Consider the following 24,278-nt stretch of genomic DNA (forward strand, 5'->3'; position numbering starts at 1 on the left):
TAAACAATCCACTGTTCTCCCAACAGCAGAGTTCTGTGGTTTGAATCGAATCACAAAATGATGAAACTGCAGGGCCCAAAAAGAAAAAAGAAACCATACATGAAAAGCTGTTGATCTCATTTCTTAATGATGCAGCCTTATATTTCAAGGGATATAAACTCCAGAGCTCAGACACCTCCTTCTAGACACCTGTCTTAAAAAACGAAAGCTTTCAAAGAAAATATTACATAGGGGATTTTCATTGAAAAAAGGAAGCTACAAGCAACTGTGTATCAAGCAACACACGTGTCCAAAATACATTCCTGGAATCAGCAGTACATCATGGTCCCATTCATATGCATGTACAGCAGGTTCATGGATGAAAGTGTGATAACTACAATGGAATGAGTCACTCTTGTGCACTGCTGAAGGATGGTTTAAGCTACTGATTCACCTCCTAGCTCTTAGTTATCTAATTACCCTTTAAAAATAAAACTTTCAAAATGTATACATTTCAAAGTAAATTTCTTTGTTTAGACTGCGTGAGCAACTACACGTGATGAAAATATTTTGTATTCACTTTCTAATTGTCTTCCAAACCTCTTGCAAGCTCCATTTTTCAGGCTACTGAAAACTACACAACCCCATTTCTAATAGCCATGCTGCACTTTTTATGATTTTGACCCAAGAAGAGGTCAACGTGCAGACTTTAACCTTTGTTTACGCAATTCTGCATGCAAGAGCATTCTTCAATTAGAAAAAGAAGTAAAAATGAAGAAAGGCATGAACGTTTCATGTGGTTTACACTCTCACCCTTACCATGCAGTTATACTGAGTTTCAGTATACTGTAACGGCTATCTTTCTTGTTACCATTCAAGGCATCCAGAAATGATCCACTTGCACTCTTTTAGTCAAAGCAAGAAAAATCTTATGGAAAAAAAGGTCTCATTCTTCACAGAAGACTTTACTTCCTAACATCTTTTAGTCCTTCACAGACATAGCATTCCCATTGGGTTTCTCTAATCTTTAATTAACTGTTCTCTTTATAACAATAAAAAAAAGCAATGGGTGGCTTGGGAGTAGCTTTTCATTTTCGTAGCTCACTCTGGTCTGTGCTATGTGCCCAATTCAGATTTGGGAACTATCAGAGGGAGAAGCGGACGTGGGATGCCATGGGAGAAAAGTGTGCATGTGCAGATGGGGCAAGTGGATGCTATTACAATGAAGTTATTTTTCTGAATGACGCCAAGATCTTAGAGAAATAATTCCATTTACTCACTGCAGCCTCAGATATGTGCTGCTCAGCACACTGTAGTTTTGCCATGCAGGAGATGGTAGAGTCACCATTCCTGGAGGCATTCAAAAAAAAGGCAGACACTTCACTGAGGGACATGGGTTAGTGGACATGGTGGGGATGGGTTGATGGTAGGACTAGATGGTCTTAATGGTCTTTTCCAACCTTAATTATTCTATGATTCTAAGAAAAAGCTGGCAGAAGGGTTGCTATCAGCCACTGCTGAGGCATTTCCATGCAGTCGGCTCAGTTGTCTCAGTTTCAGAGACAACATCATGGAAAACAAACACTCTTCTTCAGAACCCACTGCGATGGCTTTCTGCTTACAGTGTCCAAGATCAGAAGAAGATTTGCCTAATAAATCCCAACAACAGCATGGTCACCCTTGTGTCATTAACCTGTACAGCTTGCCTTGATTGACTGAATGGTTTCAGCTACCCATCCTGCACGCAAGCTGCAGTAAATGATCTACTCGTAAGTACTGTGATTAATTACTCTCCCTTACTTAAAAAGTCAATATCCTCGTTGCTCTGGATTGCTTAAAATAAAATTAAAAAAAAAAAGAATAAAAAGGAGAAGCACGTTGATAATGAGAAGTGGTTCTGCTTTATCAAAGTGGCATTATCTATCAATTCCAATGAGATTAAGTACATTAAGGACAGAAGCAAATTTATCAATTCTGTTTGTACTAAAATCATAGGACCGTTTGACTTGGAAGGGATCCCTAAAGGTCATCTAGCCCAGCTCCTCTGCAATGAACAGCAACAGCCTTTCACTGTAACATGACTTCACATGAATAGCAATGCACTACCAAGGACCATTGGGATGCAGCACAGCTCTCCCTTGGGAAAATGGGAACTACTGCCATCCAGCCTCAATAGGGTGGTATTCAATGATTCGGCTTTTTCACTCATTTGCAGTGAGTAAACTTATTTTCAAAGTATTTTTACATTAACTTCATCTGGAATGCTGTTCTGAAATCTTGTCATCTAGGTTAGGCACCAAACAAGAGAAACAGCTCCACTACACTGCCACAAATCAGGAAAGGCAGCTGCCTGGCAACTTACTTGGGAATGCTGAAGTTCCTCCATAGGAACATTATAATTTGGGTCACTTACCTGTTCTATTGTATCTGCAGGTATGAAGGCTGATTATTCTGATTTTGCCATAGGACCCAACATATTAAAAGAAAAATACGTTCTACCTTTTGAATACCTATGTAATGATTAGGAGGAAACCTGATTTATAACCACAAAAATTATACAGACTGAGGCACAATTTCTTGCCTTTGCTCTTATCTAAACAGAGATTGTGCCCTTTTTATGCACAGCAGTAACACTGCTCTCTGCTCAATTCAATTCCAGGTAGAAGGTAACTAAATCTCAATTAGAAATTAACCAGGAATGGCTCACTTAAATGGTCTCATACGTGTACATACACAGACAGAGCTGCTGGGAGGCATTTTTGAAAACCAGGCAAAGCCCAGAATTTGAAAGCTCTGAACAAACCATATAACCATGGGGGTTCCTCGTCATTAGTATCAATGTCCATTAGGGTGACAGCTCACTGTGAAAATAAGCATCCAAACTCCATGATTCTTGCCACTTAACCCCAAGCCTCCGTGTGCATTCCTTGATTACTTTTTCCTCTGCTTGCATTAAGTGCTGTGCTCAATGCACAGAAGAGATGTTTCATGCAAGATGAGAGCTCCAACTCCCAGTCTTCAGACCTAGGAGTGCTAATGAATGCCTTGTCAAATCAGGAGTTTGGGAGCATTCAGGGAAGTGGGAAACCTGGTATGCTGATTGTAATTTTGAAATCCATTTTTATCCCACAGAGATTTAAAAAAAAAAAAAGAATAAGATAAGAACTCTGTTTTCCAGGCAAAATCAGCACCTTAACAAAGGTGCACAGAAGTGGCCCAAGCAGATGCTCAGCTGTTAGTTTCTTCTAAGCTTTATCTGGGTGAGAACTAGGACGTGAAGTCATCTTTGCACAGATAATTTATAAAGTCCTGATTTCTAAATTCCAGCAGTCACTGGGGAGAATGCATGCCTGTTGCTTGCCCAGCAACACTGATTAAGCATGCATACAGAACTTTGTATTCTTTCTGTGCATTCGTTCCAGAAGAAGAACAAGGAAAGAAGAAACACTCATCCACAAAGCTAACTGCTGTAGTTTTCGGATCCATCCCCAACCAAGTTAGATCCAGAACCCATAGCCATGAAGTCATCAGTTTGCTTCATACCAAGTCAGCATCTCTGTCCACCATGAGGCATACAGTGGGCATCATTAGTACTACAGATTATAATGGGACTCTCACATAATTACACAAGTTCCCTCTGATGTTAGAAAGTGAAGCTTGTGGAGGAAGTGAGATTTGGGGGCCACCTGTTCTAGATGATAAATACTATCTCCTTGGCTTGTCTTTGCAAGTGAACGTAAGAGGCATTTTTACATCCTGTCCTGTCCCTTCAGGATCTCATACTCCAGCCTCAAATGGGTAACCTGAAAGTTATGGGCTGTTCTGTAAGTGGATGTCATTGCAATATAAATATTGCACCCAAGGCTCTGACCTTACGCCTTCAAACTCTTCCAATTATCTCATGTATTAAGTGCCTTTTCTCACTTCCTAGTCCTGCAGCTGTATTCTGAAGGAATGTTCTTTGGAAACAGCTCTGTAAAATGAAACAAATTTACAGCAGTACAATGTTCTTACATAAAAAACAAACCAGTGTGGTGCACGATTGCCTCTTTTTCTCCGACAATACCAACAGCCTACAGCAAATATCCAGTATGAAGAAGGCATCAAAAGACAGAAGCACATATATGCAGAGACCCTGATGTCCAAAAAATCCATTCTACGTTTGTTTTTTTTCATTTCCAATTTGCTACAGAAAGATGAGAATTAACGGAGATAACATTTGCAGTTCATTATATGCCTTGCTGCCCAGAGAGATTGTGAAGTCTTTTATGAAGACATTCAAGACCTATCAGGACACCTACCTGTGTGACCTACTGCAGGGAACCTGCTTTAGCAGAGGGGTTGAACTCTTGAGGTCCTTCCAACCCCCATGATTCAGTGATTACATTGTTTAAAACAAAGGAAAAAAAAAAAGCCTTAATTATCTTAAGTGAGAAACATCCCTTAAAAAAAAAAAAGCTTTGTTTACTGGTTACAGCACTAGACTATGAGGAGACTGCTGAATTTACTTCTCTCTTACCAAATTCACAAGAAATGCACGAAAGCAGGAAAACAGACAAAAGCCTGTTTCGTACTTAGCCTTTCTGCCTTTAGATGTCACAAAACTGAATTTGTCTCACCCTACGCCTATCTTCAGGTAAAAAAAAAAAAATCTACAATATCTATCTGAAATTTAAACATCTAGACTCATGCTGTCTGAGATTATCAGGTGCTGAGGCTACAGACAGGTGAAACATATCCCTGACTGGATGGCCACAGACTAGCAGTCTTCAAATTATACCTTCCCTTGAAGACTGTTTGCAGCCTGGACCGCAACCCAATGAATATACCAGAGACAAGAGGCAGAGCAAAACCTTAAAAAAATAATTTCTGGACTCATGCAGGAGGCTGGTGATGCTGTGTTCAAGTCAGTGAGGAACAGTGCTACAAGGTACCAACAGAAAACAAGGAGGCACTAGAAGGATTTAAGGACTTGCTTGCAGTTCTCTGCAAATCACAGAATCATTAAGGTTGGAAAAAACACTAAGATCATCTCAGCCCATCCCCACCATGCCCACTAACTACGTCCCTCAGTGCCACATCTCCACATTTCTTGAACATTTCCAGGAATGGTGACTCCACCACCTCCCTGCGCAGCCTGTGTGAATGCCTCACCACTCTTTCGGAGAATAAATTTTTCTTAATATTCAATATGAACCTCTCCTGGCACAATACACAGCAAACAGCAGAACAGCTTCCTGAGTTTGGCAAAGGTTTCTCTGGATCCATTTTCTCTATCAACTCCATCATGCTCGGAAGTACCAGCATTTTTATGCCATAACCCTAAAACACTGTATTTCCCACATTTCTTCAAACATTCCCAAAAGTGACAGTGTAGAGAAAAGAAGTGTGGGTTTTTTTTCTTCAATACAAACAGAGGACGCAGATTCTCTGCTTCACATCACAAAATAAACCATCAATCAGAAAGTGTGTTAGCGCATCCTGAGGCCAATTTGCTTGTTTCATTTTGGCTTTTTTATTATTATTATTATTCTTTTATGATCAAAATGAAACAGGAAGGAGAATACAGACAGAAAAAAAGATGGGAATCTGAAAAAGAGCTTTCCAATGTCATGTAACGGCAACAGAACTGACTCAGAAACTGGATTCTGGGTTTGATGAAATGCTCTTAAATTCCCCATCAGAAAAATATTTTACAGGACCATTACTTAAATCTCCGCAGCACTTAGCAGCTACCTGCACAGGATGCAAGAGCATATGGTTTGCTTCAGGAAGAAAGCCCCTTCCGTGTTGACTGGGAGCCCACATTATCATGTGCAATGAGAGAAAAATTACATGCAAGTCACAGCTGGTTTGGGATCATGCTGGTGCTCACATCTGCTCCTAGCAGCTTCCCAAGCTTGCTATATGCATGTTCCTCATAAGCAAACTCAATGACAGCATTAGTGGAGCATATGAAGGGATGCTCTGCTGAAGATGAGACACTGGACACGTTGGTTTGTCCTTGCCCTAAATGATCATACAGAAAACCCCTGAAGTCTTCTCAGCTCTAGCAGACATAAATTAACCTTCAACCTGATCAGAAAGATCCACTGAAGGAAATGTGCATGCTCACTTCAGTGTGCTACGGCTCAAATTCCTTGTCCTATTTACCCTTCCCTGCTCCTACAGCAGTGTGCAGAAAGTCACCTCCTTCTCTGATACAAAGGACAAAAGGCTGTGCCACGCTTGGACTATAAATTACAGTTTTTCATTTGTTTTGGTTGGTTTGCTTGCTTTCAAGTCTTCACAGACATTTCCAAGTGTAGCTATTAAAGCCTGCTGATGTTCTATATATTACATCACCACGTTAACTATCTACGCTTAGTCTTGCTTAGTCTGAGATGACATTTCCACTCCATAATTCCTCTGGAGGAAATTGCAGGAAACTGGGTAAGGGAAATTAGGCACAATTACCCAGAGTAGCTACTTAAAGTCTTTCAATTACTATTTTTAAAGACAATTCTATAAAAATGCTTTCAGCTGGACATTCAGTTGACTGTGTCATGTGCTTTGCATCCAGTGTTATTTTTTCTGGGTCAATCTCTTCATTTTTTTAATGGTTTTGCAGCTTTCTAGCTCCAAGTCTGATAGCCCATGCAGAAAGATGCATGACAGTGGAAGATAACCCAAAATAGGCACTAATGGATATTCAAGGCATGCAGAGCTACACATCAGAGCCTACACAAGTGAGGCACACACTTCATTTCTTCAATACAGACATTTCAGTTCCTTCAGTGACAACTCATCACATCTATAAGCAGGGATGTTTGGCAGCAGATTCCCAGGCATTCAACATTTTCTTCTGTAGTTGTACAGTTTGCAACAAACAGTTGGATGATGTCAAATGATGGCTCCAACATATATGCCCAGTGCTCCTAAAACTGACCGTCTCCTCAGCCAAATTTTTATTTAGGATCCTCATCAGGACCTTAGTAGGTCCTGATTTACATCCTTCAATCCTTTGGCACATAAATGTCACGGGAGGAGGATTTTACTGTTCTGTGCAATGGATGGGAGTTTTTTTGGTTTGTTTTACTGTTGTTTGGTTGGGTTTTTTGGACCAATCAAAAGAAGATATTCCCTGAAGCGTCTCGAAAGTACCTTCCAAACATTCACCTTGTTTTACCCGCTGTTAACAAGCAAGGTCACTCAGGAAATCTGTATTCACACAGAAGCCTGATGTCAGCTCACAACCCTTCCCCTTCAATAAACTTCCTTGGAAATACAACTTCTCATTCACAGTCCCTGCTTCATTCTGCAATTACTCTCTCTCTCCCCTATCTTTGTTCCTCCAATATTACCTGCATTAAATGTCAGGTCCAGAACCAATGGTTTTGTCACAGCACTGGCTGCAGCTTTATCTTATACACTGTGATCAGAATTGTGAGCAGTGGAGAAAAAGCCACAGGATCTCAGCTACTCATCTTAACCTCTCTCTCTGTGCATCCTGAATGGAGTTTGAGTTCTATAGAAATCTGTTTTCCTTGCAAGAAGTCTGGAGCCACAACAGAATTTGGTTCTGCAAACACTTTCAGATAAATCAGTCTATTATTGCAGCACAACTGTAAGAAGTCGCCAGTCTTAGCAAAAGTTGAAGCTTTCTGCTGTGCAAAGGTCTTGGATTTTGAAATAGATAAATGTAATCAAACACGTTCTCTAGACAATACTGAAAAAAAAAAATCAACTCTATGTGGGTTTGGACAATCAAAGCCTCTCTCTCTCTTTTTTTTTTTTTGTTACTACCACTGTTCACTGCAACAGGTTGCCAGAGAACTTGTGGATGTCCCACTCCCAGAGGCATTCAAGGCCAGATGGGATGGGGCCCTGAGCAACCTGGTCTAGCATACAGAAACCCTGTCCGCAAGCAAGAGGTTTGAAATTGGTGATCTTTAAGGTCCCTTCCAACTCAAACCACCCTATGATCCTATAAGACCCACCATGTGGCACAAACTTCATGGGAATCTACTCCATACTCCATTTAGCTCCAAGGAGATTACCCACTAAAAATAAATGTGGTCCCAGATTAGTGGGAATAGACAACAAAATGCATTTGTATTCTTTTCTATGGGAAGAAGAGCTGAGAAGTATCTCACTCCATGCACCTGTACCTAATAAAATTTTAAAAAATCCATCACCCCACATGAAGGCGTATGAGGGTGTCCAAGTTTGAGCACATCCTCAGCTCACTGAGCAGCACTGTCCACGGATGCCTTTCCAAAGTGAGCTCTACTCTTCCAAGCACACTTGCTTTTACCTCCCTACTGTGTCTTACTTGCATGACCCTCAGCTACAGCGCTGCTCTTCTCAACAAAAAAAATCAGGTATACATGATTTTTTCCTAAAAAGCATTGCAAAGACATGGTACACAGTGCTAACACACGTAACCTGCTCTCCTTGTCATGACAGTCAACCATTAAGCAATGGCTCCAGCATTCCCATGTCCCAGTTTTGCCAACAGCTAGAGCTAGAGATGCACTTCAACCTCCCTGCATAAATCTGTACAGCAACAAATCCAGTGCAGATGCATGCAAGCCTTTCCGCCCACACGGGGCCAGGCTCCAGAGCATTTTTGTATAGCACAAGTAATAAATTGGATGTTAATGGCTTCCAAAACCCAAATGATATCCACTCACATTCAGAACTGACCATCAAGTGCAGGTGATTTCCCTGCTGGATAACAAAAACTTCACGAGGGTACCTCAGGCTGGACCAGGCTCTGAGCAACCTGATATAGCTGTAGATGCCCTGTCCATTGAAGGGAAGTTGGAGGGAGCCTTTTAGGGTCCCTTCCAACTCGATTCTGATTCTACAACCTGTGGTTGTATGGCCATAGTTGTGGAGGATGGCTGACTCCTCAACATGGAGGACAGGGAGAAAGTCAGGCTGTGCTGTCTGCCTTGAAAAACCAAACACACACCATAGCGGCAGGATGAAAGGAGACATTCTTTGATATTCAAACACCTTCCAAATAGGAAAACAGGTATCAGGAGAAAACAAGCAGATCCATGTACAGAAATGAACTAATATCAAGCTTGACTGAAAAAGTTGATTAAATTAGTTTAATTTGAAAGCCCAAACAACCCCTGAAGGAGGTTCTTTCTTTATTGCTTTTTACCAGTAGCATGAGTTACTGAAGAAGTACCATGTGGGTATGAAATATTTATTCATTAAATCTTTCATAAAGCTCCACACAATCAGTTTCACTCAGAATACATTTAAAACTTGTCAAAGTGCACAAAAATCACTGCTTTTCTTTCCCCTCCATCTCCATCCCCCTCCAGACTGTTTATAAAGAGATTAGGCTTTCAGTTTGCAGTAAGTGTGATCCACAGCTCTGCTGTTGCTTGTACACAAGGTGCTGATTCTTTAATTATAACTGGACAGTTGCAGTTAAAATAGCTCAGCCTCTCCCATGCCATCCAAAAGGGACCACTGGATACGTGCTGCAAACCACACTGCTGCTTTACCATGTTCCTGCTGTGAAAATAGCAATGGCATTCATTTATGAATGCAGGCACTATGAAGCACCTAAAGGGGGCTTATGAGAAAGAAGGGGTCAGACTCTTTAGCAGGGTCGGCTGCAATAGGACATCGGGAAATTGTTTCAAACTAAAACAGAGGAGATTAAGATTGAATGTAAGGAAGTAACTTTTTTTTTTTTTTTTTTTTTACTAATAGAAGCAGTGGGGCACCAGAACAGGTTGCCCAGAGATGTGGTGGATGCCCCATCCCTGGAGATATTTAAGATCAGGCTGGACAGCACTCTGAGCACCTGACCAAGCTGTAGATGTTCCTGTTTGGTGCAGAGGAGTTGGGTCAGATGACCTTTTAAGGGTCCCTTCCAACTCAAACAACGCTGCAGTTCTAACTCATAGTAATAAGTGGAAACAGCAGGACAGCTAGGAGAGATGTGCATGCAGACTCCCCTCCAATGTGAGGCATGTACAGTTTGCGATGCAAGGTGCAGGTGAAGCCTGCACAGCTCAGCATCATGCAGGTGATAGGTTGAGTAGGAAATTACCAAGGAAACACACAAATCTGTGCAGGAATTGTCTGACAAACCCACTAGGTCAGGCAGAAAGTACTGACAAAAACACCATTTGTTTTCCATCAACCATAAGGACACTGAAAAAGGTATTTCTTTTTCTTTCTCCCAGACTCTGACTGTCCCAGGACCGATGGTCCACCCAAGCAAGGGAATAGACATCAGAAAGTACATTCATTTTTCATTGTGTCTAAGTCACCATTAGAAAACCTCACTTCATTAGCAGAACCCCTTCTTGAACCCTTCCTTGGATGCCAGCCAACCTGCAGATTAAATCCATGCTCCAAGCTGGGCCCATAACACAGTAAAATAAACAGTGCTATAGTATCCTCATCTTTAGCTGTAAAACTGTCTGATATCATCTTGCTACAGTTTCACCAATCATACAGTTCAGTCCACTCCAGGAATAAGGATAGGATATATTTAGAAGTACAAATGAAAGTACTTTACTGAATCTGCACTAGGACAGTGCAAGGATAATTTGCATCAATGAATCTATCACTTAAGAAATTGCAGTGATACTTAAGCTTGGCCCACGCCTGCACTATTTTCCTCGTTATAATCACAAACAATTAAAAAAAAAAAGCACCCCAAAATGGATGTGGAGCAGTACTGTGGGCACTGCACAGTTCTAGCAGCCATATGTGCAACTCTTCCCCATTGGACCCATAGGCTGCCCAGTCAGGGCTGCTCCCATTTTGCTTAATCTATTTATAATTTGTGAGAATAAATAAATATAGATACAACATAAGATGATGTTGTGGCCAGCTAGAAATTTTTCTGCTGAAAAAGCTTCTTGCTGAAAAATTACGTTTTGACTGTAGCGTGCTCTTTTCTTGCCTTTAGCAAAACAGAACCTCCTTAATGTACCAACTTTGTTTTTTGGCTGGAAACCTAAACCATCCCCTATGGCTCGAGTTTTTCAAACACCTGAACAGCAGGGCCAGAGTTCCCACCTACTCATACCTAAACCACAGGGTCATTGCAGAGCCAGGGCTGGAAGCCTCACGATGGGTACCCTCCTTAAGGACCTCTACTACTGCACTCCCAAAATACCTGATTTATGGACACAACCCAAAACTAAGGCCAGAGCAGTACACACCTCCATTTCCTTCAGTGTTTCTTTGTCAGAGTCTCGTAACAGTAATACCAGGATAAGGCAATTACCCTCAAGACCACTTTACAAGCCAACTAGCACCTTGTCCGTACAACGCTCTCCATGCAAAGTTCTCTTCAACTAAACCTCTTAACCCAAAAAGATGTACTAAAAAGAAAATCAAATTACACGGGAAAAAAATAAAATAGGATGACTGAGCCCAGATGAGCAGGAGATGCTCAGAAGCAATGCACTTAATGAAATGTATAACTCAAACAATTTGCAAAGCCTTTCACACTGGCCACGCTACACCATATTTGCAGAGTAGCTCAATGTTTGCTTGTGTTCCCAAAAGACACAAGGGGGCTATTACTCTCAGTTTACCCCCAGAAGGGCCTCATTTGGCAACATTAAGTCTCCTGAAAGCAACTAAAGCCAATTCTATGTACAAAAGACCCGCATTTCCACACAGTAGCAAAAAGGCCATTTCCATGATCATGAAAGCATCATCCTGACAGTGTGCAGGAAATGGGCTAACTTTTGAATTTTCAAACCTCAGACTGAGCCATCTGAGTAACATCAAGGGAAGGAAGGAAAATCTCCCATGGATGCTGTAATGTAATATTTTCTTCTCAGGAGAGAGAATGAAGGGACCCCATGGGGCCAGGGGGAGATGCCGAGCCAGGATGTGCTCCAGTGATCTCCAGCTGCTCAAAGACCCAAAAGGCAATGCATCAGTTGATATCATCAGGGAGTCAACTGATGCACTCTTACTAGGCCAAAGTTCAACCCAAATCTTCAGCAAGACAGCATTACATTTGCCTTTCATCCTCTCCTCCCTTCTGCTATCACTAGGAGAGCAAACAACAACAACAAAAAAAGCTATTTTTTATATGCTCGTTAAGCATAATCTGCTAAATGTTCTACAGCAGTGCATAAAGCTGCCTACTATGCTAACAGAATATTTAATTGACATTTATTTGCTGACTAGTTATTTATGCTAACGTCACTCCTGCATAATTAATACTCTGCTGAAGTTGACTTGAAAAACATACATAAAACACTGCACTAAGAGTCATTTGCAGTGTTTAAAATAAAGAATCCTTCAATTTATTTACATTAGGTTAGTCTAAATTTGGCTTTGATGGAATAAGAGGATAAGGATTAAGCAAAAAAAGATTTTTTTAAAAAAATCTATATACTACTTTAGAAACATCCACAGTCCTTCACAGAACAACCTGCCAAAGAAGATTTCCGAGTTTCATTTTACTTGGCTCAAGGGCCCAGTTCTTAGCTGATGTAAAATAGCATAAGCTCAGTGAATGCCTACTGATTTTCCCCAGCCTCAAGCTCTTAGGAAGTAATATTTCAGGTGAGCCTTCAGTTAAAGAGCTAAAGCAGGGCCAGATCTACTCTCAATTATACCCGTTGAAAAGCAAATTTATCTCAGATCATTCAGAGGAGGTAAGCCAACTCCTCACAAAGACAAAAGAAGTTCATCTTGCCCATCTGATCCTTCTACCTGAATTATAATCACTGAGCTGCAGGCATAGTTTAAGTTCTCTTTCCTCTTGAGAATACCAGGGGAAACTTGGCTTCTGTTAAAAAAACAAAACAAAACAAAAAAACACACCCATGATCACCTTTTCTCAGAGAGCAGCTCTGGAGGCCCTCATCTATTTTCAGGAACATCACCTGAGTGACACCTGAAGAACGCCATGGACAAGCTTTCCACATACATGTGATCTCTGAGAACGGAGTTAAAAGGCAAAGAACTGGGATTCATCATCACCACCCGCAGCACTGCTCCAAGAAAAGCCTTCTGTACTCCCAGGGATTCTTGAATGACATTCATCCCAAATCCCAAACCCAAATGACTGCTCAAAACTTGCTCTTCTTTTCTTGCCTCACCATTCCCCCTTGCTGTTCTTCTTCCCACACTCTGCACCATATATTGCTTCAATTCCATTCTTTTCCACTTTAGTCCAGACCTCGTCTCTGTTCTAACATTTATATCCACCACAAACAAAATAGCAGACTACATGTCAGAGTGAGAAATGCCAATCTAGATGGGAATACAATTGTCATTAATCCTGCCAACAGTGGGGGAGTTAGAACAGGGTGATCTTTAAGGCCCCTTCCAACACAAGACATTCTATGATATGAAGGGCAGCCTAGTTTACCATGGCACAAGTTTTATCTATTTTTTTCACCCACACTCTACCCACAACCTCAGAATCTGAGTGAACCATTTGGTGATGGTTGCCTTCACAGAAAGCCTGGATGGGGAAAATGCCTTATACTCAGCACTCTTAATGGCATATTTTACCTAATGAAGCTCAGCACCTTGCAAGAGGGATTCATTACATCCTAGGATCAGGCTTCTGAGTTTTAATTCTGATTACACTGGTACAATGGAGGAGTTAAGGCTACCTTAACTACCTGAAAGGAGGTTGTGGTGAGGTGGGGGCCAGCCTCTTCTCCCAGGTTAACAGTGATAGGACAAAAATAAAGGCCCTAGGTTGCAGGAGAGGAGGTTCACATTGGATATTAGGAAAAATTTCAGAAAGACTGGTGAGGCATTGGCACGGGCTGCCCAGGGAGGTGGTGGAGTCAGCAGCCATGGAGGTATTTAAGAAATGTGGAGATGTGTCACTGAGGGACAAGGTTAGTGGGCACGGTGGGGCTGGGTCGATGGTTGCACTGGATGATCTTAGTGGTTTTTTCCAACCTTAATGATTCTACGAAGGCTGCTTTCCTACACGTACTCACAGTATAACAATCATTGTGATCACCAAATCCATGGCTAGACAGTGTTTTGAGGTTTCCCATCTGTACTGGCTCATGGTAAAACCAGAGCACAGACCCGGTTCTCTCCCCACTGCGTTCCTGTATTCCTTTGCATCTCCAGTCTCTTTCTCCTCCTGGTTTACACTGTGAGCAGACTCGAGATTACCACATGAATCCACGCTCAGAAATGTTTTATTTGAATTTCCATCTGTCAGTAACACTGAAGCAAAAGCACTGCCACAATCACAGGTGTACACAATCATCTTGTTGTCCAGCATCTCTAGTGCATCACAGAATGCCTTAAGATAGTGCCAGGAGAGATTCAGCTCTGTTGGCTCAGCTGTAAACCTGCAATCTGTACAAAACCACCCAAGTGTCAATCAAAAGACGTGCCTGCTCTGTGCGTGTTTCACAATGCATAATTTAGCTACTATCTTTGTCAGGTTCTCCATGCTGCTCCTCTACATGATGGTAAATGTGTTCATGAACCCAACTGTCATCAACAAAAGAAAACAGCACATGGAAAAAACAGGCTAAAGGAGGCGAGAGACCTATTTTCCTTTCACAGTTAAGGGAATCACTACTATGGCAAAGTTAAGTTAGACTTAAATTTTTAATGCTTTATGAGTAAGAGATCTTACAGGATGAAAGGCGCTGAAGAACAACTACCACAGCTCTGGGCTGAGGAGGATAGCATTTGGTAAGGTATATGAGATGATGAAGGCTATCCCTGCTTTCATGCAGAGCAATATAATAGGGCAGTTTTATCCAAAGAATGGAAGACCTATGTTACATCCCACAACTACAGCACAAAAGCCAAACGCCATTCTGTTGCTCCATCCCAGCCACTGTCAATGAACTCTGAAGCACCTCCCCTTATGAACTACTTCCCCATATGAATTTTACAGTTCCCTGACAGAAAGAGTGTAAATTTCATACTCAGCTCAATCAGGCAGAAGCTATCCATTGGAGTACACCACAGTTAATACACAATAAAAAACAAATTTCTGTCCCAGGACGTGACTTTATAGCTGATCAGTGCCAAAGCTACAGACCATACGGACAGCTTCACACTTGCCTCAGCTAGTTCATGAATAAACATTCAATTCATTCAAATGAGTTCTATATTAACTAATTTAAATAATTTTCATTTTGCTTTGAATGGTAAACAGATCTATTCTGCCAGGATATTTGAGTTTGCAATTCAAATTACACACCGATTTGTAATGAGAAAAATATAATTAATGGCAAAGCTTGAAGTAACTACAATTTTACTCCTCTGATTTCCTGAAGGGAAGAGGGTGGTGGAGGGTAAAGCTTATGGGCAGACATGCACTCACACCATCCTTTCATATGTCAATACAATTCACTGCAAACTGGAGCATTTGGCCCTCAGTCCAAAGCATTGCACCACAACATCAGGGGAAGACATAACATGACTTGACATTATACTTGCAGGCACCACGATGCAAAACTAATGTCACCCAGTAAATAATAATGTAACAGTCTGTAAACTAAATGACTTCCTTCTATTGGGATCATAAACAACAATTATTTGGCAGCTGCCCCTTAAAATCTCTGTATGCGCTGAACATTAAATCAAGCTCTATTGATTTGGTAAACTGAACCAGCCCCATTTTTCATCTCTCTTTCATTTAACGATATTCTCCATCCTATCACGCTGTACAGCATTGTCTGGGATCACATTTACAAGAGTAGAGCCAATCAGTCCTATTTGATTACTAAGCAGAAACAAAGCACTGTCCCATTGCTGGTATTCTGCCCACTAAGCCAGTCCTTAGCAGATCTGCTTTTTAAACCAGAGCCCTCAGTTCCTGACAAGGAGCAAATCTTAATGACAGATAACTGGCCATACTGTTTGCCAACAGATCTTGCCAGCATATACCCTCACTGTGATCAATACGTGCAGAATCGGGGCCTTAGAAAATCCATGCAACTCGGAGCTGGCTTTCCTTTCCACAAAGCACTTGACAACAAAATAGTGTGCAAAGCTAAAATGGCAAAAAATCTTCTTGGAGTTCGCAGAGAACAGTTTACTATGTGCCAATACAAGGTTTGATCCTGCAGGTTTCACCAGATGAAACTCTTAGGACTGCTGTGAAGTTCAGCTCATCAAGACCTCTTCACCGACTGTGAATTAACACAGGATGAACTTCAGATATTTGCATACAACGAGGGCAGTGCTCACTGCTTTCAAAAGCTCATCAGAGCTAAGTTCTTCCTACAGCACTCCTGAAAACCCAAACTCTTCCCTGTAGTGCCCCCATGGGAACTACCATCTCTTAGAATCCCACCACGATCAGACCAACATCCAGAGGAGTTCTGTGGTTTATGAATGCATTTAGGACCTCTCTCTTTTCAAACCAAGAGAAGTTCCAAAGGCTCAAATGCTCCCAGGCATTTTAGATGTCTCATTCCAAAATACAACTCAAACTGTTAAATGCTTAAATCTTACAACAGAGAAAGGAAATAAAAAAACAACCAATGAAAGAACAACCACATGTCCAATAAAACAGTACCTACAGTTGCCCAGACATAAGAGTCTGGCATACAATTGCATCACCTGGACAGAGAAGAAAAAATGCATTGCACATTTGCATTCACTCAAGCAAGACAGCTTATGTGAAGTAACCACAAACCAAAGAGCAGATTCCAGCAACATTTTCATAAAAAGCAGTTGCCTCCAGCTATAAAACAATCATTATTTTCTATTACACCAGTCGACGAAATCTTTCACCCCTTGAACCTGGCATTTTGAGATTTAGTTTATGGCACTGTACACCTTTTCCAGTAACACTGATTATAATCCACATAATAAAAGATAGTTTAAGAGACCAATAAAAAAAAACAAAAAAAAACAACCCCTTCTCACATCAGCTTGATGTATTATTCCTAAGCCAACAGATTTCTCAGCCATATTTGTCTTTAAGACTTTTTTAAGCAATCAATCCTCTGTTGTTCTAAAGACAGTCAGACCAGAACAAAAACATAATTGTTTAGCTCTAGTGTTCAGCATAGACAAGGCAAGAATGAGACCATTTCTGCTGTTTCAAAGACTGTATCTACGATCCAGTTTAGCGGGAAGCAAGGCAATATCTACACCAGAAGCCATGCATGACAAAAAGCACATCCGCTTCTTCAGCACCCACGTGAACAGAAAGAATGACTTCAGAAGCAGAGTTCTTAAATGAGACTTTTCTCCAACACATCCATGTGCTGGAGGCCAACCATTCATCTCTTCTTCCCATGACCCAAAAGAAACTGAATATATGGAGGGAATACACATGTGACAAGTATGCCTCTGCCTGGAGCTACATAGAGGTAAGGATGCACAGCTGTTCAGTTCCTGTATAATGACAGAAAAAGAACATCAAAAAAAAAAAAAAAAAATCAAGCATTTTCCTTACGCACTTAGAATCAATTGAGGAACAAACATATTATTAAAAAGCTATTCCAAGTGCCATAAATCTACAGTTCTCGCATTCAGCTTTGGCACACCAAAGAGCTGAGAACTGAGACATACCCTGATCTATAACGATCAGATTTTCCCCACCTTTATTCATGTGGGTCTACTTTTGGAATTACAAGCTGCAGAAGTCTGACAATGGAAAGCGTTAAACTTCAAGAGCAAAGCATCTGAATGTACAGCCAAGTTAAATTTGAGTGTAATCAAAATCAGATCTTGTTTACTTTATTCTCACTCTAAATTTGGTCCTTTCTCTCTAAAAGTATGAGACAACTTGCTTCCCTCACTGGAAGACATGGGCTGGCAATTAGCATTTCTTTAAGACAGCCTCTTCCAAAAGCTTTTGTTCTTACCACTTAGGACAAAATGCCTTTCCTGGAGACTGACTGGCAAATTGAATAACCCACTGATCTACAGAGACCTGACTCTAAGCTGTTATACAACAACTTCAGTGAAACTGCACCACTCAACATCAGCTGAGCATCTGGAGTATTCATTCCATACCAACTGAAAGCCTGGAGATTAACTGTCAGCCCAAGACTAGGGCATGACTCCAGCAAAACACATGCAACTTACCATCTGGAGGCATCAGGACCTTGTTGTTCTGCGTACACCAGCCAACAGGGTGGAGGTCTGCTGTCATTACATCACACCAAAAATCTGCCCTCCGGTCATCCCCATAGCCACAGTAACGAAGCAGTAAGAGTTGTCCGCAGGTTGTGATGATTGTAGCCACCCAGTATGTGTCTGGATTACTCTTGTTGGCCACTTCCAATTTCATCCCTGGCTGAAAACTGCTTTGGAGGCTGATTTCAACCTTACAGAATGAGAAAGGCATAGGTTACTTTTCCTTCTCTACAGGGAGACTCCCCACTTAACTAAGCAAACTAACGCTGCCATTAAAGAGATGATCAGGAGTAAGACGTTAGTTGATCATGCTCCTTAATAGCAATAATACAAGGAGACACAGTCTTAAGCTAAAAGAAGGGAGATTTAGTTCAGATGTTAGGAAGAAATTCTTTACTTAGAGTGTGATAAGGCACTAGATCAGGTTCCCCACAGAAGCTATAGATGCCCCATCCCTGGAGACATTCAAAACCAGATTGGATGGGGCACAATGCAGCCTAATCTGGTGGGTAGCAACCAGCCCATGGCAGGGGTTGGAACTGGATGACAGTTAACATCCCTTCCAACCCCAAGTATTCTGCTATTAATACAACCACCTTCTTCACAACCTGTCTGTGCAGGACCATTCCTACTTCACTAGTACACCCCCATCATACAAGGTCCCATGTACTCCAAAGGGATCCATCGGTTGTGATAAGCTCAGGTGAACTAAATCTGAGAGGGATTTGTAGCCATCTGAGCATCATAAATCTCAACAATGCCCAGGAAAAAGGTGGTGTAACTGCTCTTTGCACAGCTCCATCAGGCAAACCAGGACACATGCAAGGTAGAACAGGCAAGCGCTGAGCACCTCTGGGAGTTAGGCCCAGCCAATATAGGGACAAGATGTTCTTTCCAGTCAGCTACTGGGCCAAAGATAAACTACAACAAAACTTTACCACTGTACTGTGGTTTTCCAGTAAAGAAAATTAGGATCCTTCATCTTGCAATACTCTATCTACATACGTAGAATAGGTAATGGAGGCTGGTATTATTTATTTATTTATTTTTCCGTTGAGACAGGTTTTCCATCACTACTGCTCTTTATCTCCTCAAAACAAATCAAGAAACTACCTGGAGGCAAAAGTGGTTTAATGGCATGAAGGCAGCTATCCAAATGGAGACTTATCTCAAAGCAGCAACAAATTCTTCAGGAAACTTTCCCTTCACTGCAGCACAACTATATGTTCCCAAAGATTTCTGCCAGCAACCAGACTCAGTGTAAGGCAAATGAGAGCATCACATATGAAACACTTCTCTTCCTGATTGAGATATCCACTTCATCCAGAGCATTCAGGTCAGGTGAATGAAGTTGAGAGAAAAGGAGCTGGTGAGTCCTATTACCAGATGCAGCTGCTACCTGCAGCTGATGGGTCAGGTCAGAGGATGAACAGAACCATCTGCACATGACTCACAGTTGAGGACAGAGAACCTCCATGACTGGGCGTAGCTTGATACAGGTAAAGGCACCGTAACATCTGACAGAACAATCCTTCAGCTGACTGAAAACAAGGACCTGGAAAAATATATCGACTACACCCTATGTGCGTGCCTTTGATGATGATGAAGAATCTGTGTACTAGTTTAAGCTCTATCTCAATTCCTCATGTTAAGGCAGACTATGGATTGTGCACACGTGGGCCAAATAGAAGACGTTAAACAACTGTTTGCAGATGGAAAAAATGGGTCCATACAACATCCTTGACAGGCTCTGCTCCTTGACAGGATCCTTCTTCAAAGCATACTCCAATCTTCTCCATCATTCAAAATTTCAGAAGCTCTGTATACTACTGCTAACATGGGCTGCAGCCACCACATCATAACTACCATGACACATACAGGATTCTTTAACATCTGCATATAACATATGCACCCAGGAAAGTTATCACCAACCCCACTGTTTGGTTCCCACATTCCTGAGGCAGCATCTTCAAGAAGGGGGCTGAAGAGATGGATTCCTATGGACCATGCTCTAGTGGTGAGCAACCCTGCTAGTCAGCAAATCATGCACTGAGAGAGCACCTTCAGAGAAATAAGACACTCTGGTGAGATGAATCTCTGCAAGTTGGAAAGGATATACAATAAATTAAGAAGAAGAAAAAAAAAAAAAGAGTGTGTAAGGAGAGCAGAATGAAACCTCATAAATGATATTTGAACCCAGTGGCATAGACACTGCACTCTGAGTGCACAGAGCTGATGTCACCTGACAGCAGCAAGAGGGCCAGGAGCTGCACAGACAACAGGAAGTACTCCATCTTATTTTACATACACAGAAGGCCAAATTCCCCAAAGAATGGGCAGATTCCATTTTGGTTGGTCAGGAACACCAGAAGAGGGAACACATTCAATAGTAGCAAGGCAGACAATACACGTACATGTTTGAAGGAGGTGTGGGGAGCAGCACTGGCTCCTGTTTCTTCCAGGAACTCATCCCAGTTGAAGTCTGCATCCTCAATGCTGGAGCCCTCATCTGTTCAAAAGAAAAACAAGAAAAAAAAGTAGTAGAAAGAAAGGAAAACAGCCCAAAATACAGCCAAAGACGAAAGTTGTATCAAACAGTCCAGGGGAAAAACAGCAACTTATACAAACATCAACCTGAGAGAAAAAGCTTCCCTGAAGATCTGTTCTTAGTCAGCTTGACTGGCTCTTAAAACACTTTCAGCAAATTCTGGGACTCTAGCAGCCAACACCGTGAGACCAAAATTGACCCTGCAATCATCACAACAGGGGAACAAACTCATTATACTGCAACAGGGACTGCTACAAGAGTTGGTTGTCAGCCCGCTATCACAGGGATACAGTGGCCATGCCCATGTTCCAGCCTTGGGTTCCCCCAGACTGCTAATTGCAATAGTGTACTGCTGATAACAATGGATGTTGTTCTTGTTGGCTAAGCAGCATGAAAAACAAGCAATCCAGCCTTTGGGGCTGAAGAGACACAGTTTCAGCTCTGCCATTCTATTTCTCCCTGCTCAGCCTTCCTCTGCCCTCCAACAGCCAAGAACCCCCAATGGAATCCTTCCACCAGCACTGAAGCTGCTTTTCCAAATCCCCAGGCCACTGCTGCATTCTTGTTGCCTGCATTTATCCTTGCCCCATTTCAGATTTGAGGCTCTGCATCATGCCTTCCCCACCAACACCAATGCCCCCTCACAATCCTTCTGTCCCCATAGGGAAGGAGTTGACATTACTCTTTTTTTTTTTCTTTCTTTTCTTTTTTTTTTTTTTTTTAAATTATATCCCCACTGAGCAGAGCAGAGTTGAGGCCTGAAACCATCACTGAAACACACACAGCAATAATTAAGTACAAACTGTCTTTCACTTACAGAAAATCAGCCACATCTGATTGTTTTCATTTTGTTCCCAGGCAAACTCACAAACTCAGTTACATCCCCAGAGCAAAAATATTTACAGTCTAGCAATGAGCTGTTTGCAATAAGCATTTATCAAGGAAAACTACAAGAGACCCTTACCTGCACACACATTTATCAGTGTGGTCATGATGTAATTAAAGTGACTCATGACAAACTGAATTAAGGAACCTCCCCAGATAGTTTTATGAAGAAAATGGCGGGGATAATTTATTGCAATTGTTGCTATAGGTCTCCAGTTTTCAAGACTAGAAAATTATACTGTGCAATGGGAATCTCTCATCATTAAAAGGGGAAGAAATAGGCTTTATTTGCAGACATATGTATGCGAAGGAGGAAAAAAAAATGTCTCAGAGGAGAGTTTTTGAGATAGAGTTGGAAGAGGGTAAAGATTTGTCTGGGAGTTCAAAGAGCAGCACTGAGCTGTCATCACCATTAAACACTGCAAACCGCTGCATCAAGCCTAAGGTCTGGCTTCTTACCACCAACTCAATTAACCTGCTTAAATATGGAGATTTAAATCAACTCTTACTCCCATGTAAGGTGGCAGGGTGGCTTGAAGACGGCTGCCTCCTGGTTACCAGAAAGAACTCCAGGCACAAAATGAGGAGTTTGCTCATTCTTGGCTGAAAGACGAGAACAGCTTAGCCAAAAGAACTTTGTGCACAAATTGAATTGCTAAGACTTTGCTACACCATGCAAGCAAGCAACTTTGATGATCAGGGAAAATTTCAACCTCAAAATCAGCAATCCCATGGAGTTAATTTTTAGAGGAGTCAGGTTCAGAGATTTCAAGGGTTAATAATTTTTTTTAAATGTATGCAAGTTCCTGAGTATATGGGCAGATATGGCTATCCATCAGAGGCTTACAATTACTCCTATGTTTAAGCAACTTTCTAACCCAGGCACCATCAGTCAGTCCTACTATAAGCCAGTAACTTCTGATGTGAAAAGCAAGAGGCAAAAAGCTAAAAGCACACCCCCTCTGCCTGGTTGTTTCCCGTTCTATCATCTGTTTGTGCTTCCAGTGCTGTGGTGGGCTACTCAACAGCCCCAAGGTCATCTCCACCTGAACATACCCCCAGGTCTTTCCCCTCTGCTCAGCTATTTCTGTTTCAAAGCATGAGACACTTCTCTCAGCACACAGTGTTCTCTGTGTGTTCTCAGTTGCCATTCCTTCTTCTTGCTCCAACTTTCACGGTTAGTCCATGCACGTTTCTCCTTCTCTTCATCCTTCCTCAGCATTCTTATGAGAAGGAGTAATATCACAGAATCATTTGAGTTGAAAGGGACATTAAAGGCCATCTGTCCAACTTCCCTGCAATGAACAGGGACACCTACACCTAGATCAGGGTGCTCAGAGCCCCATCCAGCCTGACCGTGAAAGTGTCCAAGGACAGGGAATCCACCATCTCCGCAGGCAACCTAATTTCCACGGAGTGGTAGAAGGACTTTTAAGCAGTTCAATACATACCATCCATGCAAGGAGCAGTATCTCCAGAGAGACAGGATTTGGCAACACTAAGTTAATTACGTTAGCATTAAAGATGCTAGTTACAGATGCAGCAAGTCCTCCTCTCCTTCCTAATGTATTATTGCCCACGACCTACTCTGCTATGTGCCAACCCACAGCCACCAGTCACACTGTTCCCACAGCCTTGCCAACAGATCCATTCACAGGCAGTCCAGCAAAACACCCAAAAGCACTTGTTTTAATAATGACCCTGATCTCTCCTTTCTAAAGCCAAACAGGGAGGTCCAAGATGCCGGGGGAAGTGTTACGAGTATTCTTTCCACAGCAGCGTGAGCTACAACTTTCCCTCCTAGTCAATTCATTTCTCTCTGACACATCAGTAGTCTGACTCCTCTACAGTGTTTTATCTGCAGACTTTATCAGGAAATTACTTTTACAAGGTCTGTAAAAATAATGTTGGAGTACTCATTTATCATGGCATCAGTATTTTATTTTGCTTCATTTTATCACCAAAGATTGTGAAGCGAATGTAAGCTTCCAAATCTGTTTTTAAATGGATTCTGTTCCCTTCTAGAAAACCTGGCAAGGGGACATCGTGAGCAGACTCAGGGCGACCCAGGGTCAGGGGGTACACTCCTACTTACATCTACAAGTACAGCAGTTGGACTGCACACAAATCTTCTTGCCCAATGCAAAACCCCTACTGATGAGGAACACAGGATACCCTTCGCCAGCCTTCCTTGAGTATCTGCAGGTCCCCAATCAAAAGGCAAAGTCTCTCTGAACATACAAAGACAACTGTGCCCACTCAGGAAGCGATGATCCCAAAGGCAATCTGTTAGTCCTCAAGCCACACACTCCTACAACAAAGTCCTGGCTCTGCTGAAGAGACACAGAGCCCCAGGTGCCAGCGTTTTACAGAGCTCCCTGTGAGATGACAAATTTGGCATTAGGCCTACTTTACATATCAGCTCCCTTTCCAATTATTGGTGCTTAGGCTCAGTGCTCTTTTTTAATGAAAGAGTCAAGGCTGGCTAGCCTACAATACGGTGATGTATAAACAAGCCTAGGATGGCAAATAAAATCAACAAGTCATTATCTCTGAGCCCCTGAATGGCTTTAAAGTGCTCTGCAGTCCTTCATGCATTGACACTATAAAAATTCAACTATTCCAGCTGTTATCAGCCTCGCAGGATGAGATAAAAGACCCAAAACCTGTGGCTACAGAAGCTTAGATTTTTCCCAGGCTTACCTGAAGGAGAACATCTTTGGAAATTACAGTATTTGTGGAAATTGCTAAGCTATCTTATTTACAGGCACATAAATAT

General features: G+C 41.8%; 1 protein-coding gene across 1 annotated transcript in view; it reads right to left on the minus strand.

Annotated features, from left to right (window-relative positions):
- The window catches only part of SFMBT2 (Scm like with four mbt domains 2), a 101,545-nt gene that overhangs the window by 74,887 nt on the left and 2,380 nt on the right, over positions 1-24,278 (minus strand). The window contains exons 2-3 of the mRNA XM_003201842.4: positions 20,481-20,575; positions 18,016-18,256 (exon numbers count right to left, since the gene is read on the minus strand). Coding sequence (XP_003201890.1) covers positions 18,016-18,256; positions 20,481-20,575 — 336 coding nt within the window. The remainder of the gene's footprint in view (positions 1-18,015; positions 18,257-20,480; positions 20,576-24,278) is intronic.

The sequence above is a fragment of the Meleagris gallopavo genome, chromosome 1 (assembly GCF_000146605.3).
Source record: "Meleagris gallopavo isolate NT-WF06-2002-E0010 breed Aviagen turkey brand Nicholas breeding stock chromosome 1, Turkey_5.1, whole genome shotgun sequence".
NCBI classification, from domain to species: domain Eukaryota; kingdom Metazoa; phylum Chordata; class Aves; order Galliformes; family Phasianidae; genus Meleagris; species Meleagris gallopavo.